The 16,278-nt window shown below is 38.1% G+C and overlaps 1 protein-coding gene across 2 annotated transcripts in view; it reads right to left on the bottom strand.

The window, feature by feature from the left end:
- LOC109101205 (ADP-ribose glycohydrolase MACROD1-like) overlaps positions 1-16,278 on the bottom strand; it is a 510,464-nt gene that overhangs the window by 150,253 nt on the left and 343,933 nt on the right. For both annotated transcript variants that reach the window (XM_042769233.1, XM_042769231.1), the window contains exon 6: positions 14,903-15,024. In XM_042769233.1, the coding sequence (XP_042625167.1) occupies positions 14,903-15,024 (122 nt within the window). The remainder of the gene's footprint in view (positions 1-14,902; positions 15,025-16,278) is intronic.

The following is a 16,278-nucleotide window of genomic DNA, read 5'->3' as shown; positions in this document are numbered from 1 at the left end:
GTGCCATATAATTTTTAATTACCTCTAAAGAGTAGGAGCATGGATTCACTTCAAGGGCTGTCAGTCTGTTAACGAGCAGAGAGCCAAAAACGTCCAATATCTATAATCTCGGATCTATTCTGAGCTCAGTGTCACATATTAGAATCTCATTACATGCTAAATAACTGGTACACGGCTCAGCATTTTATGAGTGAGCTATGGTGACAGAGGACATAAATGTAACATTACAACCATCTTAGAGGCCAGATCAACCTAAAAAAGGAAAGATAGGCACTCTCGAGTGGTCACAGCTGATTCAATTTTTACAAAGACTTCATCTGTGATTCGCATACATCCAAAAGTAGCTCTGTTGGTCATGCTCCTCTCTTTCGCTGAACATCTTGACCTCTGCTGTAGCTCTCAAGTCAAACACAGTGCTGCTTGATGCATCAAGCAGGCTCTGAAGTCAGTGGCAGACACGTGAGAGTCAGTGATTTATTTATTTGTAGAAAATACATTTAGTGAAATACTGTTATGTATCACTATGTTTTCAATTGAATTATAAATTCTAATTGAGAAGTTGTTTACTTATTAGTGCAAATTAAAAACACAACCATTCAAAAGTTAGCGGTTAGTAAGATTTATTTTTTCTTTTTTACTTTTTTCTTACTTTGTAAGAAATTATTATTTAGCAAAGATGCATTAAATTGATCAATAGTGACAATTTAGACATTTATAATGTATACTGTATTTTAAATAAATGCTGTTCTTTTAAATGTTCTAAGTTTTAAAGAAAAGAAAAAACACTTTTCTTTAAATACTGTTGTTTGCTGAATCATGTAGTCTGAAAAAATATATAATTCAAAATATGCTGACAAGAGACTCCTATAAAACAGAGTTTTATATTTTTTCTTTGTATATTTTCACGCGGGTAGGCTTGATTGTAGTTTAAATACTAGCCTGAACTATTGAAAATAATGCATAGCTTGTAACTTGCCATAGAGTTTCAAAGTAGCTTCCCCAACACTGCATGAGTCATATGGAGTGTCTTTACAACACATTTATGGTGCTTTTTGGAGCTTGACAGCCTATTCTTCAAAAATTTCCCTTTTGTGTCCCACAGAGTAAAGAAAGTTGAAATAACATGAGGGTGAGCAAATAACCAAAGAACTTTCATTTTTAGGCAACCTTTTTCTCTGGCACATTAAACTTGTTGAAAACTAATCCCTATGCATGACCAGAGAAAACCAAGTTAAAGCTATGAAATCTATTCTATGAATACACAAGCGATATATGAGGATGGATTGTGGTGCCTCTCTTGGTATTCATGGTTGTATATAGGGCTGATCTACCTTCATCTTCTGCATTAGGGTTCGCCGCGTCTCTCATAAACGCGGCTGAGATGTGACAAGGCTCCCTCATGAATGTGAAAGCAGACCTTGTTTTGTGCCCGACTGAAGCTGCAAGACAATCATCGGTGTGTAGGCATAGTGAGGACCCTCTCATTGGAAGTGACCTTGAGAGATGGTAATGCCACTAAACCTGGTGATGTGCTGTGATGGCGGGTGTGATTAAAGAATTACGGGTGTAAACATCACTTTGAAATGAAAGTGTTCAGGAAAAAGCAGTAATCACAAAAGTAGCACTGCTGTCTATGGGAGAATTGACACTCAAGAACAAATGCAAACTGTGTGTACAGAGTTAACATTTAGCATACATGTATAATTTGCAGAAAGTTTGTATATATTATGTGCAAATACAATTTAAATAAAATGATTTAGTTTGTTTTCAAAGAAGGGCTTTGTTTACAATACACAAAAGCTACAAAAATACACAAAAGCTACAATACATACAGCAAGGCAGCGGAATATGAGAGATCCTCCCGCCTCTTGCAGAGAAAAGAAAAACCCTGCACTTTTTAAAATTAGATATAAAAATGATATCAATATTGACCCTATTTTTATGAAAAATGTGTTGAACATGCTGCAAGCAGAAAAGAAGTGTCAATGCTGAGTAATGTAGCCATATGGCAAATTTCTGTTTTTATTTTTTCCATGCGATGCTCAAATGCGTTGAGATACCATATCAAGGGAAAACTGTTGAGGGGTAAATGTCAGTTACATGATAAAAACCTTGTAACGTGATTAAACCTAATTTGGTACATCATTGCTCAACCAAAAAAAAAAAAAAAAAAAAAAAATGGAAAAGCTGAGGTACTTTATCGCCTCTGTGTCTCTCAAGCACTAAACAAAGACCATGTTATTTCTCCCCTCTGCAAAACTCCCCAAGACCCAATTCCTCTGTCCACATTTCTGTCAACACTACCGAAAATGGCAGGAAGCCATAGAAATCACTCAGCACACCTGTCAGCATTACCCTCCAGAAAATAATTTGCTCAAAACTATAACAAGCAGTAATAATTAGCTGAGGGTTATTAAATATGCCCAACACTGGATATCTGGACTACAAAGAAAATCTAATAATGTGCCGGTGTATTTTTTCCCTCCTTTCTCTGAGTCAGCGGCTGTCGTAGGCATAAATTAATGTGCATATGGAGAGCGATGTCACAGGATGTGAGGCAACCACTGAGGCCTTTAGCAGCTCTGCGGGAAAGCAATCTGTGTGAGTCTGTAGGTGCAAATACACCACGGACACCTGTTTCCATACACAACGTGCTAGCGTGCATGACACTCACAGGGAGAAAGTTCACAGGTGTGTTGACAACGATAATTAACCTTTAAATGGACACTACCGGTTAAAAGTTTAGACACACCTGCTTATTCATAACAAATAATGAGCACATTTAGAATAATACATGTATATCTATCATATATACACGTATATACACTATTAACTACGTATATTATTAATATTACTACTACTACTACTAATAACATGAAACATAATTGTTTCACAAATAAATAAAATAAAATAAAATAAAATAAAATACTACTTCTACTACTACTACTACTACTACTACTACTACTAATAATAATACTAATAGAGATGGTGAAACTGAGGCTGTCCATTAACCAGTTGCTTTACAATGCTTTGGAAATTGTGATAGCTCCTTTAAAACAGGGGTCTCTAACATTTTACACCACGGACTGGTTATATTTTGAAAAAGCGGACCGGCTGGAGGGGGATGGGGTTTGTATTTATATTAGTGGTTCAATGGATCATATCGCGTTTTTTAAATAACGAATCGGATGATTTTTCAGATAAGCAAGAAACAAATATTTAAAGCACAGAGAATGAGAATGCCGAGAAGGGTTTTTTGACCATTTTATGTGTATCTCAAACAAAAGGAGATGTGAAAGAGGAATATTCCCGCATTGTCTGAAACACATCTCGGTGTATGTGCACTCTTCAGGTGTGTGCGGCTGCTGTTTACACCAAAAACAGCACACAAGTAACGAATCGAGTTCTCTTTCGCTGCTTCTTCTCGTGGTTTAAAATCGCTTGAACTTATAAATTGCGAATGACATGCCTGCCGAAATGTGGGGCCTGGTCCGTACGTATCACGGATCAACTGCGATAATTTTAACCCCTAATATATATATGCCATATCAGAACAATAATTAATTTACTAATTGAACATTTAATCTACATGAAATTGTCAAATTGCTACTCCATAAGAAATCGCATACAACAAATAAAAAACAGAATAATTAGAACAATTATTAACGTGCAATAAATAACAGAGTGTCATATCTATACACATTTTTCCCAGAACGTTCTTGCGACCCGGCATCAACTCTTCCACATTCCGGTACTGGGTCGTGACCCAGTGGTTGGGGACCTCTGCTTTAAAAACGTTATTTAACTCCATTGAAAAAGTGTGAAAAACAGGAAGCCATTCATTCCATGTACAGGAACAAGCAAATACTAAAGCTTTTATTTGTTGGTGTGAGATAATAGGATGCTTTTTCCTTCATTTCTTGTCGAGCAGTTGTCTGATGCAGTGGTGGTGTCGGGGTTCCATGTCACGCCCTGCAACTTTAATTAAATGCGTTATAAAGAATGCACAGATTCGTGAGCCCCATTACGGTTGATTCAATAATAATTAAAATATCCATCTGTGAGCATTAAATTGAAAATGCCCCCATGCGTAGCTGCGTTGAAGTGTAATGATGAGAGTGTAACTGGGAGGGAAGAATTAGGAGATGGGTATGAGACAAAGACAGGCTTCCGCATGCTTGACGGCGCTCTGATTATCTAATCAAATCATTCAGATCTAGACAGGCTCTCTCCAGCTGATCTGGACGCATGACTTGTGGAGGTGAGCAACTCTGACGGCCACCGCTGTGGGAAAAACAACAACATCACCAACGATGTCATGCATGCACCTATACATGTCAGTTGGATCCTGCCCCACCGGCATCTGCTCCCCGCTGCTCTGCTTCAGCCTTTTAATTAACTGTAATGATGTAAACAAGAACTCATCCTGACCACCTTGCCACTGCCACAGGAAAACCAATCTGTTAAAACAATCACCAGGGACAGACCACCTCTTGCACTTCACACCATCCTCTCACACTGCAATCAACACTGACGGCCCTGATAACGACAGCAAGATGGAACTCTGGCTGCACGAACTGATTAGGCGATTTCTTGCACTTTTCTCAGCTGGGTGAATCTGCCTCGCCCCTGGGATGAAAGCTGTCAGGAGGTGTTAGTGGCAGTACTCACATTGACAGACATTCATATATCTTAGGACCAAATGTCTCTAATGAATGAAGCATGCTCCTCTCTCACCAGGGCTCTGATAAGTAATAACCCCTCCCTCTTTTAAGACAGGGTTCCTTAGGGTTTTATACTCTGTGGTTGTGCATTTCAATGGCAGTCGGTTCTACCGCAGAAGCCTGGTGGTGCACACTATCTGATTTAGGCCTCTTTAATTAAGATTACATTTACATTCTAGGGCAAAATCTTCAGTCTTAGATTGCCTATTTTGACATGCTCACTGAAAGCCGATTATTGCATTTATGATGAATCTTAGCCTCAGTTGAAGTTTTTGAACCCATTTTCGGTTGCAGTCCCAAAGCATCACTTTTGGCCAACATGTGGAAGAGATTACAACCGGTTTTAAATGTTTAGTTGGAAATCTGATTACTGGTTTATATGCAACAAATATCTGAAATCTGAAAGCCATGACATTCATAAATGTTTAAGTGTGAATTAAGTGACCAACACGTGGTGTCACTGCATTCCCCAAACTTACAGGAAGTCCTTTCCAAACTAACTATCTATAAATTGTTTAATTAAGTTGTTCAAAATATGTTTAATAAAAAGCCTCAAATTATACAGCACATCCACATGTGATGTGGTCTGTCATCCAAAACATTGATTCTTAAGTGGTATCTCTGCGTCTATACGAGCCATAGGGAATCGCTTTGGCATGCAGAATTCTTTCTCCTGCCATGCGTCACTGTAAAACACAAAGGAAATGAAGTCCCTTGTTTTGCTTGAGAATGTGAAACCCACCTTTGGTAATGTCTAATTAATATCCACTCATGGAAAACTCCCACGGAGCCACTGAGACCAACATCTGTTTAATCAACATTTTCCACTGACAACCTCTTGGCTGTCGATTCTATTGTGGTGCGGCAGAGGGATACAAACAACTGAAATTCACTAGAGGATCCCAAAAGTTGACTCCTTTGAGAATTCACTCGATAACTTGCCAGAAACCACATATCAAAGCCTAGCACAGTGCTTTTAGGTGAAAAAAGTCCATTGGCGTAAACTTTTCCGATTCAAACTTTTGTTATACTTTTGTCGCACATAACTCAGTGCCAGTTTTTTCCCCCCACATACTCTAAAATTACCTCCACAAGGAAGAAAGATAATGGTACATAGTCACAGATGGCTCCCTGAGGCTCGTAATCAGTTAGCCACACCCCGCATGCTGGCTTACATGCTTTATTTCCCCCACTATGCTCCTTCATCAGCCTTGATTAGACCACTGTAGTAAAATGTCACATTTTACATTTCTCCATATTTCAGGCCAACACCAAGCCTGACTACGGCTCCTGGATGGTCGGGGTGAAATGTCAAGGGATGCACCTTATCCTCCGTGCCCCACTTTGCAATTGCATAAATTCATCACTTTCAGAGCAAGGGTGACTATGGAAATTACAGACAAACTCTTCATGAATACGTGCTAGGCAACCCGAATGCCACAGCCCTAATTGGAGCTAATTGGCTTACTGTTGGCTGTTTTTCTGGATCAGATAAACAGCAAAGACAACACTAAGTGACACCGTGACCTTTTTAAAGCTTCACTCTAATTAACCTTTTAGATGCAGGCAGGTGTTTTTATCTAGGGCAGTGGGAACAAACTTGGCCACAGAAGTCTGGAGGTGGGGGCATTTTGCGCTCCACCACAGACTCTGGTGGAGAGTGCGGTGTCGCCATTACAGCTGCTTGGAAAAGCACGGATATTAAAACCATAAACACCAGAGTGTTCTGAGATGAAAAAGGTCCTGCAGCCGAGTACTTTAACATCATCATTCAAATCTGCTGCTCATTACCAAAGCTCTCATCTTCACGCATATAGCTTATGGGAAACAAAGCGGCAGGCTGTGCTTCATGCTCTCCTGATTAAGTTTACCGCAATGTAGTGAGCAGTGTGAGCAAAATAATTAAATTAAAAAAGTTATAATTTCACTTATCATAGCTCATCGCATGGTTCAATATCCCAGCACGCGCAAGCAAAAGAAAACGCTGGAGTGTTCCAGTAAAGGGGCATTAAAAGTCGATCAGTGGACACGGAAGAAAAAAAACATAGCCTTTATATGAATCTACCCATAAACCCTTCAATACTGTCAAGCTTTTATTGCGGTTTGCTTAGCGGTCTTACGAGCTGCCCGCGCACACCCACAATAAAAGCTTTATGTCACTCACAGCTATTCCAGAAACAAAGCCGGTGCCACTTATGTACAGTGACAATAATTTATGAGCTAAGGGGGGAAAGGGCTGGAGAGAAAGTCGCTGCACGATCCGTTAAGCACATAAATGTACATTAATTAATCACTCGGGGAGCTGAATCCCTGAAAGCGAAAGCGGGTGGGGTAGTGGTTTTACATGTGAACATTTAAATGCATAAATAATGAAGTGGCACAATGGTTTTTTCATGCATTGCACAGGGTTATTAATTATACATGTCCCTCGAAATGCATCGATTAAGCACCATGTAAATGAGATGGTGTCAGAAATTGCTCCCAAACAGTGAAGGTAATATTGCAATTGATTCTCTATAAGATTCTCCTCAGAAGATTGCATCAAAGAATTAGCTCTCTTATCGCGGTGCACTCGTTCAAGAATGAAATAGCCTTGATCCAGTCACACTGCATTAGAATTCATCCTTTGAGTTCAATGAAGGAGTGACCAGTCATCACCTATGATCGATTTAGCATTAGCCCCATAATGTGGTCGGTCCATCATTTAGCAGTGCTGGTTTAAAGTGATCATCTAAAAATCTAAATTCTGTCATTGTTTACTCACCCTCGTGTCATTCCATGTCAAAAAGACATTTTGAAAAATACCTGCAATGAAAGTCAGTGGGGTCTAATGTTGTTTTGGACCCCAGTGACTTTCATTATACACTCTCAGAAAAAAGTCACTGGGGCGGTACCTTTTCAAAAGGCACACCTTTGTACCTAAAGAGTCCATATTGGTACTTTAAAGGTACAAATTAGTACCTAAAGTGTGAATATTAGTAACCACAAAAGTGTACCTTTTGAAACCGTACCGCCCCAGTGACAGCTTCTGTACCTTTTTTCAGAGAGTGTATGGACAAAAACAGTTAAACAGTTAATTGTTTATCAAGACATTTATCAAAAGACATACAGGTTTGGAACAACATAATGCTGAGTAAATGATGACAGAAATCCTTTAAGATTAAACAAAGCCTTTTTTTCACCGGGACAATGTGTAAAGTCTCTCTCGACCCTAAATACATAAGAAAATAAACTGAGGGATTCCCATCTCCCACCTATGTTCTCTTTTCATGGACAATACAAGCGTAATGCTACATTAAATGAAATGGTCACACCTCCAATGTGGGATTCGAGGCCAAAAAAAATCATAATGTCTTACAACACAGAGCCAATGGAAACTTTGAAACTATCTAAACTATCTAAATCAGGACAATCTCACTGCCCAACACCAATCAATCACTCATTCTACTGGGCTTTCAGTATTTCAATCAACAATTTGTGGTTTCGAGACAATCTAAAAGTAAGCTAGTGCTAGGATTACACATCTTTCTGGGAAAAGAGAGGCCGCTAAATGCTGCCTTGCTCTTTATCCCTTACTAAATGATAGTAGACCGCCCAGGAGTTTGTTTAATGCGTATTTACCAAAATATCTCAATGATGTAGCACTGCGGAAAGTACCTACTCATGGTTCCCTGTGGGTTTAGAAAACCTGGAGGAGGTCCTTTACTCATGGGACTATTAGCGGTGCAACAGATATTTGAGGTATATCGGATATTCATAATGGGACAAATGTAAGGGGAAAAACCTCATTGTTTTGTATCTCACTTATTTCCCAGAAATTTTCATAACACACCATTTTAGTATGGTGGTTTTGTTCTTTAAAGAAAAATAAGAGGGTTGGAAATTTACTAACTCACATAAATGTCATATAATGAGCAAAAACACACAAAAGAATCAAAGCAAAATGAGACAATGATGTTGTTTTGGGTAAACATAGTTATTTCTCTTTGTAAAAGGACAGAACCGGAGACTATGTTACGAGTTTGGGGAAAAACGAATCGCCTTGAAGTGGGGAATGGCTACCAGATGGCGTCGTCCTCACGCAGGAGTGACTGGACGTTTTTACAGGAGGGGAATGAGAACAGGCTGGCATGGCTAATGAAGACAAGAGACCTATCCACCTAAAGTTGCTTCAGGCATTCAATAAGCCTGTATGGAGATGAGGTGCTCTCTGATGGGTCGACTATTGAATTACTATACATGCAAATATATGCACAACTACCTCTGCTACAATTCAATGCATATATAAAAAAATAGAGAACAAAAACTACATGAAAAGATCCCAATATGCAGGTATCAACCAGATTTAGCAAATTTTGTCATATAAAACACCAAAATTGGGGGTGGGTGGGGGCTGGATTAAATAAATAAATAATTCCAAGTTGTACATAAATAATATTAGAAATATTATTTTATTATTACTAATTAGTTTATTTTTTAACAATAATAAAAATAATGATAATAATAATAATTATTATAAATAATTATTTGTTATGAGTCTTTTTTCTTTATTTTATTTTACTTTTTGTTTCATTTTTTTATTGTAATAAAATGTAAAAAAAAAAAATAATAAATTACTTTATTTTGACTGAATAAATGCAGACTTGGTAAGCATAAGAGCCTTTATTCAAAAACATTTAAAACATTACCAACCCCAAACCTTTAAACGGCAATGAAGCTAAATAGCAAGTGTTTTTCATTCTTTCATCAGTGATTTAGGTGCTTCAGGCTAAAAAAATAAAAAAATAAAAAAATCAGACAATTAACACCCTGGTTAATCACAAAGTGTGAATGCTTTATCAGCAACACTGTCTGCTGTGTGGTTCTATTCTCTTTCTGTTCTTCACAACTGTTATAGAGTCTTCTCTCATTAACAATGTTTCAAAAAACCTCTACTGCTTCCCCAAGCTCTCACTGTCCCAAAATACTCTAGCAAGTGTCATGCATTTAATGTGTCTTGGCCCTCATACATATTGACAGAGCACTAGAGCAAGACTCCTCCCATCCAGGCCGTTCAGACAGTTTTATTATCTTAACTGATTTTGCAATCTGTACTCACCCGTCCCCTTCATTTTACCACAGCAATGCCCATATGAGCAACTACCGCAAACAGTGCACATAAGCAGAGGCCTTTGTGGCGTAATTTTATTGATTTTTTTTTTATCTAGCCAGGAAATCAAGACAAGGGCCACTGTAAATTATCGGTTCTCAGCACTGTAGAGCATTTTGTGGCTTTATGGGTGCATGGTAAATGCAGTTTGCCAGAACCACAGTTCCCACTATTCCCCATGCTGGCGTTCTGGAGTGTGGTTTGTTCTGCTGATGTCCTCAGACCAGGCCGCAGTCACACGTGGCTCCAACGGGCCTCCAGGGGAATGTGACAGATCGCTCACTCGGTCGCAGAAACGAGCCGAGCACAGGACTGGGAGTGTGTATCAGGGCTTCACATGGGAGCCGTGTGACTGGATATGCTGGATTTTAATCACATTCTCTCACAGACACACACCAGCTCACTTCTCTTATAACATAAAAGTAGAATAATAAGAGATCTGCATTCTATATAGGCACAGTTTGAGTCTGGTTTGAGGAAGTTAGTAAATCAAAAAGAACTGAAGTACAAAGAAATTCATATTAGTAACTTAGGTAACACTTTATTTTAAATACCGATTCTCACTATTAACTGGCATACTAGCATATTGGCTGTTTATTAGTACTTATAAAGCACATATTAAGGCCTTATTCTGCATGACTATGTTTAAGATCCCTTAATCCTCCCACATACCTAAACTTAACTACTGTACCTTACTAACTATTAATAAGCAGCAAATCAGGAGTTTATTAAGGGAAAACTCTAAATTAATAGTGAATTTGTCTTCCCTATTCTAAAGTGTTATCATAGTTTTTAACTAGAACAACTGCAAAATTTAAATGAAAATTGGTAAAAAAAAAGATAAAAAAAAAGTTTATAGACTTTACAGACAGAGAAAAATTGTCAGACGGATAGACAGACTGATACATAGTTTTCGAAAATACAATAAAATAAATATTAAATGAAAACTAAAAATGCTGTACTGGTAGTTCACTGAAACAAAATAAGTTTATGTTGAAAACTAAAATTAAAACTGAAATAAATAAAAAAACTAATAAAAAATGACAAAACCACATAAAATAACTAAAACTTACAATTTAAAAAGAAAACAAAATATAAAAATAAAAGCTATTTCAAAATATTAATAAATACTATACAAATAATGCTATAATAATAGATCAATAACACAGAAATGTTCACATTATAATCAAACTCATCCTTGCTCTCAAACCCTCACTAAGTTTACTCCAGATCTTTCCCAGCATTAATGTGGAACAGAGCAGAAACGGCAACACCCGACAGAGATGAAGAGTGAGAGTGCTCCATCTCCTGCTCCTGGTCCAAGAAGCGTTAAACCGCATTCTGGAGGTTAAGCATCTTGGCTGTGAGAGCTTGTCATTTCTGAAGATGAAGCTCATCCTTTATTGAGCTTCACGGAGCAAACACAGGTGTCATGCTTAACTAATGTGCACTAAGCTATCTTTTCCAGTAAAACATTACTCATCCCAATCTGCAGGAGCGTTTGTTGGCAAGCGACAAGCACATCACTGCTTACCTTCTAACCTTTCCTGTAGATAAAACCTATCCAAAGATATTCATGGTGGCAATGGTATAAATGATAATAATAGTGACAAAGTAAACAAAAGCAAGGCATTTTAATTGCAAGGCCAGAATGTGGTGCTCAGAAACAAAACATTACTACTGTAAACTATATTATTAAAATAAATAAATAAATAAACAAATAAATAAACTTGCACTCATGTAACCACTCAGCGATGCTTCCACGAACGAGGGGGGAAAGGCGAGGAAGCGAGGGTCGTTGTTTAAACGTTTGAGGGGTGGATTGCTGTCTAAAAATATGTTCACGGATCCCTATCGCTTGAGATAATCAAGGGGAATTTGTCTGCGCAGCACATGTTCAGATCTCTCTCTGCCTCAGGGGCTGTCTTTGGGCTCTCAAGAACAAGGATTAGCTCAAGAGCTCATTCAATTCCCATCTTTTGTTGCACATGTTTATGTTTTTTTTTTTTTTTTTTTTTTCATTTTTTTCCCCCCATATGTCAAATCCCCTTGCCATTCTCTGGCGTCCCACTAGGCGAACTGTTCCTTTTCTAGAATCATCCACTACTCCGCCTTTCTAAGTGACAGATTCTCCAATGAGTTTAGCACTAATCTACCAGGCAAGTGGTCTGGAACCTCTGCTATAAATCAGCCGCTGACATAGACCATAAAAACGGGGAAATTTCATAATTTCACTGTTTGTGAATAACGCTAAATGTGAGCATACACTAAAAAAGCACTCGAGCATGAAGGCTAGCAAAACTCATCGTATAGACATCAGTCAATCAAAAACAGGCAGCAGCGTTTTCTCAGAAGGTCCGCAATAATCTGTAGCAGCTGTCTAAACATGTCCCACCAAATCGGACTTGCCTTAGAGTAAAACCAGAGCATGTTTCATGTCAATATGTGAATTATTGAATAAATAAATATAGAAGGGAAGCTAAATATATGTGTGGAATGTGCATGTAAGAGAGCGGGTACTGTAACAACACTGCTTAAAGAAAGAAATATAGAGAGAAGGATGCACCGCCCCTTTCCTGGCTTCTCCTGTTCTACCTAATGAGGCTTGTAAGAAGTTTTGGGAGTAAATATATATCCCAAATCCTCAAGACTCGTTCATGACCTTCTACGTGGGCTGTAGCAGTGAAGGTCTGTGTACGCCATAAGATGAAACAGAGTAAACAGAATCGCTAATTAGCATTTAACTCCCAGTCACTCGTTGCAAGCATGTGCATTTCTCGCAGCCAGAAGCAAATTTGTGCAACCTTAACCACGCGATTCCAACCTTGTAATGATGATGACGCCAGAACTCTCCATCCTTATGGTGAGATTAAAGTGGTTCATCAAGTGCCGAAGTTAGACCGCAAAGACATCTCATCATGGCTAATTGTGAGAGATCCTCTCAGGGGCCTCTGCTGGTCTGGATGGAGGAGCTGATTGGTCTGTCTCGCACATGGCTCCTCTGGTTGTGGCCACCATGGATTAAAGCAGATCCATAACTCATGCGCACCAGATGGTGGAGATAGGGTCAGCAGCTGGAACAGCGCACGATCAGACTCCACGTCTTCCCGGTCCGAAGCTGCTGGTCTTTGGCCAACTTAATTAAAGCCTAAGGTTGTCTGGTAATTTGCAGAGCTGAGAAACAATCTGAATATAGTTGCAATATGGAAAATATGAGCCTTATCCATTCCAGCTGTTTCAGTGTCTATGAGACATTCAGTATGCATGGTTCTTTAAAAGCTAGCAAGCAAACTAACGCCTTTGTTATGACTTAAGAATAAAAAAAAAAATCAATTTAATTCCATGACTTCCTGGAAAATGTTTTGCCAGCTAGTTGCAATAATTGACCCTGACACTTAACTATACATGAAAAAGCCAATCAAACTCAGCAATTACAGTCAAAATTAGAGCTGATATAATGTTTATGCAGCAAAAGCATAACGGAACCGCACTACTCATTTGAACCACGCTACACAGAACATTTATTCGCTCAGCTCAAAGTTCAAACAAACAGCAGAAACACTGTGTGCAACGATACAGTCAAAAGGCTTTTCAATCTACAAATCAGCATCAATTACCATGGATTTACTGTACTAACACTAACTGCACCATGATATTATGGCAGAAATGTGGGATATTCAAATAAAATTTGATTTTATTATTCATGTAGACATTTATTAAATGTATTAAAGTAGTAATGGGATATAATAACAGTATTTTTTTGTGATTAAGACATAGTGTTTATGCTAGGGACTGGCCTGTTTGAACACACCTGTAAAGCACTACATACTGTATACAGCATTATATTTGAGATCAATCACACACCACACTACGAATACACTCTTTCTTTAAAAACACATGAAAACATCTAAAACATGGACAATGGATAACTAAATGGATTACTAAAGCATAAAAACACACAAAATACTGTAGTACAATTGTGTACTCAAGAATGTTTGAATATTTGGTTTAATTTTGCATTCTCTCAATAATCAAAATGCTATTTTCAATTACTAAGATTATGCCTTCTCAGTTTTAGAGTAAAGCTGACTAAAATTTAAAATAACAATGGAAGTAGTGATAGATCTTTGCAATGTGCAATGGACGATTGATAAAGAAAAAGCACAACAGGGACGTGATGCTAAGCATCGGTTGGTGATTGAATGAAAGCAGATTAGCTGAATGTGGGCTTCAGGTAGATTGTAAGAAAGGGATGGAGTTTATGTGGACTAAATTATTGCCATTAGCCATCAAAGAGTATTCGGTCATTTCACCAGAAGTTTGAGTTATGACATTGATATAAAAAAATAAATAAAAAAAGATCAAATATATTATGATGCCAAATGAATGCAAAAATAAAACGACACATGCATTAATGAATCATTCATAAGAAGATCAGTAACATGCATTTAGAAAATAAATGAATTTCTTTTTACATTCCATTTCATCATGTAATTTCCTGTAATAAATATGAAATCATGAAATATTTACTAAATTTTATGAATATTTTCATTAAAAGACAAAGACTTTTGTCTAAAATAAAACATATCATGTAAAAATTGCCCAAGTGTGAATTATGTTCAACATCTGGCTTTAGATCTGCTTCGTTTTACAAAATGTAAGAATTAATGCTGCGACAACAAGAGCAACTGTTATTCACTGAGGGGGGCTCGACAGCACAACCACTAAAGCTCATGTGGAAACCAACAGAAAATGTTGCCTGTTTCTCTCTTTATTTGAAAATTTTCCTCAGGCCCTGCTGAAAGGAGCGGCATGGGTTGTGTTGCAACCATCCAATGAATGACAACAAATGTGCAGACAAGAGAGTGTGTCTTACAGCAACACCACCATTGTGCAATCATCTTCAAAACTGTTATTTTGCTGACTTCAAGATTTCAAAACACCGTCTTCAAAGCATCAATCAAGTCACGGAGCTGCCTGTCTGAAGTGGACTGTTTCTAAAGTCTGTCTTAAAGGCTTTCATACTCACCACAGATCTCAAGTTATTGTCCTTCATCAGCTTGAGGGAGCATTTGTAGCATGATTCGAGGTCATCTCTTTGGAACTGGCCCACATTTCCTCTGGCGATTGGGCCGACAGTATGGATCACATCTGGAAGAGGAAAAAAGCAGAGCAGTTTAATTCTGTACAATGTCAAAAACGTAAAGCTCTCTGTGTATAATTCATAATGTAAATACATGCCACTGTAGATAACATGGATTTTCAATTAAAACTCTGACACCGCTTAACACCAGGACAAATCCCACATGACAAACAACAAAACAAAGCTTCCTGACAGATCTTCAAAGGCAAGTCATACAAGAGAATGACAAATAGAAATGCTAAGAATGACGGGAACGTACCCGCACAATCCCAATTCTACTGGGTGCAAAACTGCTTATTTTTCTGCAAAGTTATCACACTACAAAAACAAGTCAACCAACAATGACAAGAACCAACAATGGAACAAAGGGGCTGATTTGTACAAGCCAAAAAAAAAAAAAAAAACCTTGCCCAAAATCGAGTACATTTATTCAGTTAATGAAATGGAAGAGCAGATAGAAAATCAATTACTCCATCCATTTATCCTATCTATTCATACATTCATATCGGCTCGTAGCTGCCTGTGCATAGTAATGTGTTGGTTGTCAGTGGGGCTGGTCTGAGGCGAGAAGTCTGAGGGAATTAAATCATTGCAGTGATGACAGGGGAGTTAAGGAAGCTGCACACGAGTCTGAGAGAGAAATAATGTAGCCCTTCTTGTCTGACTCCTCCAAGCCCTGGAAGGTGGGTGGCAGTGGGCAATTAATACCAATAAACAGGTTGCATTGCTATGCCTGTTCACGGTGTCATTGTGGCCCTCACTTCTTTTTACAGTCAGCATTTTACAGCAGATCAACAATACAGCTTTACAGAGAGCTCTTTATTATTATCTGTGCATTTCAGATGTTACCTGCATTTCTAAAGTTGAAAACCGGGTTAATATGAATTTTGTTAAGGTGTAACCACAAGGATATTTTATCAGCTGCTTGGTTTCTATTCCTGCTGCTTCACACTGAGTAGCCCCGCTCATACTGAAATCTGATTGGTCCAAACTATGCTGCACATTACTATATATTAAACACCAAGTATGTTCAGATTGGCTACTATTGTTCCATATAGCACATCATTCTCACTTTCAGTAAGCAGATAAATTAACTGACGTCTGGTTGGCACACTACGCTAGCCTCAGCTCTAAGAAAAATACTGGAAGTTTGCTAAGTAGCTTATCACTTCTTTATCTTAAGTGGGAAATCATTAAAGTGCACGTGAATGTAACAGTGCATCATAAAAAAATTAAAATAAAAATACATTTTGTAAATTCCA

The sequence above is a fragment of the Cyprinus carpio genome, chromosome A13, assembly GCF_018340385.1.
Source record: "Cyprinus carpio isolate SPL01 chromosome A13, ASM1834038v1, whole genome shotgun sequence".
In the NCBI taxonomy this organism is placed as follows: Eukaryota; Metazoa; Chordata; class Actinopteri; order Cypriniformes; family Cyprinidae; genus Cyprinus; species Cyprinus carpio.
This window is presented reverse-complemented; position numbering and strand designations above follow the sequence as displayed.